Consider the following 1,707-nt stretch of genomic DNA (forward strand, 5'->3'; position numbering starts at 1 on the left):
TTTGTGGGTCAAAGTTGCTGAGATGCGATTAGTATTTTATCGTTGAATTTGTGTAGTTGAAATGCTGAGCTATGGAGTATTAAGGATTTTATAAATGTGTTTTTGTCAATGGTGTTAAGATGCTAAAAGTAAGATCTTATTTGATTAAAAATGAACATGTAATTGGAATGTAGTGTGTATTCAAACATAACCTTTTCCTAATAAAAGTAATTTTGTACATTTGCTATTCACTAAGGTGATAGTAAAAGCAACAATCAAATGGAGCTTTAGTGTTACTAAATTATGCTATGATGATTGAAAATATGCCACTATTTATTGATTTGGTCTGTTGATTAGTTTTATGCGGGTGCTTTACATTTTAAGTGGCTTGCCCCTAGAGATTGGTTAAGTTAGTAGGTGTTTGAAAAGTTTTATAATTGACTTGGAAACAGGTTTTAGTTTTGCTGATAAAAATGGCGGGTCAGAGGAATAGCTATGGAAAGCGGGCTCATTCTCAGTCTGATTATTCTGAGAATGGATCAAATAAGAGGAGAAATCCAGGTGATGACAGGGAACAATTTGTTATTGACTCAGAAGATACCGTATATCGGTACTTGTGCCCTGTAAGAAAAATAGGAAGCATTATTGGAAGGGGAGGGGAAATTGTTAAGCAATTAAGAGCAGAAACTAAGTCAAAGATTAGGATTGGTGAGACAGTTCCTGGGTCTGAGGAGCGTGTGGTTACTATCTACAGCTCTAGGGACGAGACAAATGCCCTCGAAGATGGCGACAATCTTGTTTCTCCTGCTCAAGATGCTCTATTCAGGGTGCATGACAAAGTTGTAGCAGAAGATTTGCACGGTGATGAAGATTCTGAAGGTCACCAAGTTACTGCTCGTCTTCTTGTACCTTCTGATCAGATTGGATGTGTTATAGGAAAGGGTGGACAGATAGTTCAGAACATACGTAGTGAAACTGGTGCTCAGATTCGCATTCTTAAGGATGAGCACTTACCTTCTTGTGCCTTGAGCACAGATGAACTTGTACAGGTAATTTGACTAAATTTGGTAGTTGTGGTGTTATTTTTGGATTATGCTAATGCTTTACTCAATCCCTCTAAAACATAGTTTAGTTGATCCATTGATATGGAAGAGATTTGTGCTGAGAACACTTTTAATTTATTGAAAGAATTGGCAAGATGTTTTTGTTGTGGTTATAAATCAACAATTTCATCAAAGATTTTCTTGCTTTTTAGCTCTGGAGTCAACAAATTTCATCACTTAATTTCTCAGCATTGAGTTCTTTAATTTATGAAACAATACTTTTGTCTTTTTCCTCTTTTTTTTGGCATTCATCTAATATTTGCTATGTTTTTGTTCTTTTTTCTTTTAAAATCTTCGTGTTCTTTCATTTGGTACCTGTTGCGTGTAACATTTATATTTCTTTTTTTGTTTTTTAATTTTTCTCTTTATGATGTTCTATGACAGTTGGCTTGTTTTTATTTAATTTAATTTTGGCTTTAGATATCTGGGGAAGCTGCAGTTGTGAAAAAGGCTCTGCATCAAATTGCTTCTCGCCTCCATGAGAATCCTTCACGATCTCAGCACTTGCTTGCGTCTGCAATGTCAAATGCATACCCTGCTGGTGGTGCACTGCTTGGTCCAGCTGCTGGTGCCCAGATAGTAGGAATAGCTCCATTGGTGGGTCCTTATGGAGGATACAAAGGTG

At 36.4% G+C, this 1,707-nt stretch overlaps 1 protein-coding gene across 1 annotated transcript in view; it reads left to right on the forward strand.

The window, feature by feature from the left end:
- Positions 1 to 1,707, forward strand: part of LOC110426820 (RNA-binding KH domain-containing protein) — a 2,498-nt gene that overhangs the window by 633 nt on the left and 158 nt on the right. Inside the window, exons 2-3 of the mRNA XM_089785372.1 lie at positions 432 to 1,028; positions 1,503 to 1,704. Of these exons, the coding sequence (XP_089641498.1) occupies positions 453 to 1,028; positions 1,503 to 1,704 (778 nt within the window). The 5' untranslated portion in view covers positions 432 to 452. The remainder of the gene's footprint in view (positions 1 to 431; positions 1,029 to 1,502; positions 1,705 to 1,707) is intronic.

Source organism: Theobroma umbraticum, unplaced genomic scaffold (genome assembly GCF_002168275.2).
Source record: "Theobroma umbraticum cultivar Fairchild unplaced genomic scaffold, ASM216827v3 scaffold_12.0, whole genome shotgun sequence".
NCBI lineage: Eukaryota > Viridiplantae > Streptophyta > Magnoliopsida > Malvales > Malvaceae > Theobroma > Theobroma umbraticum.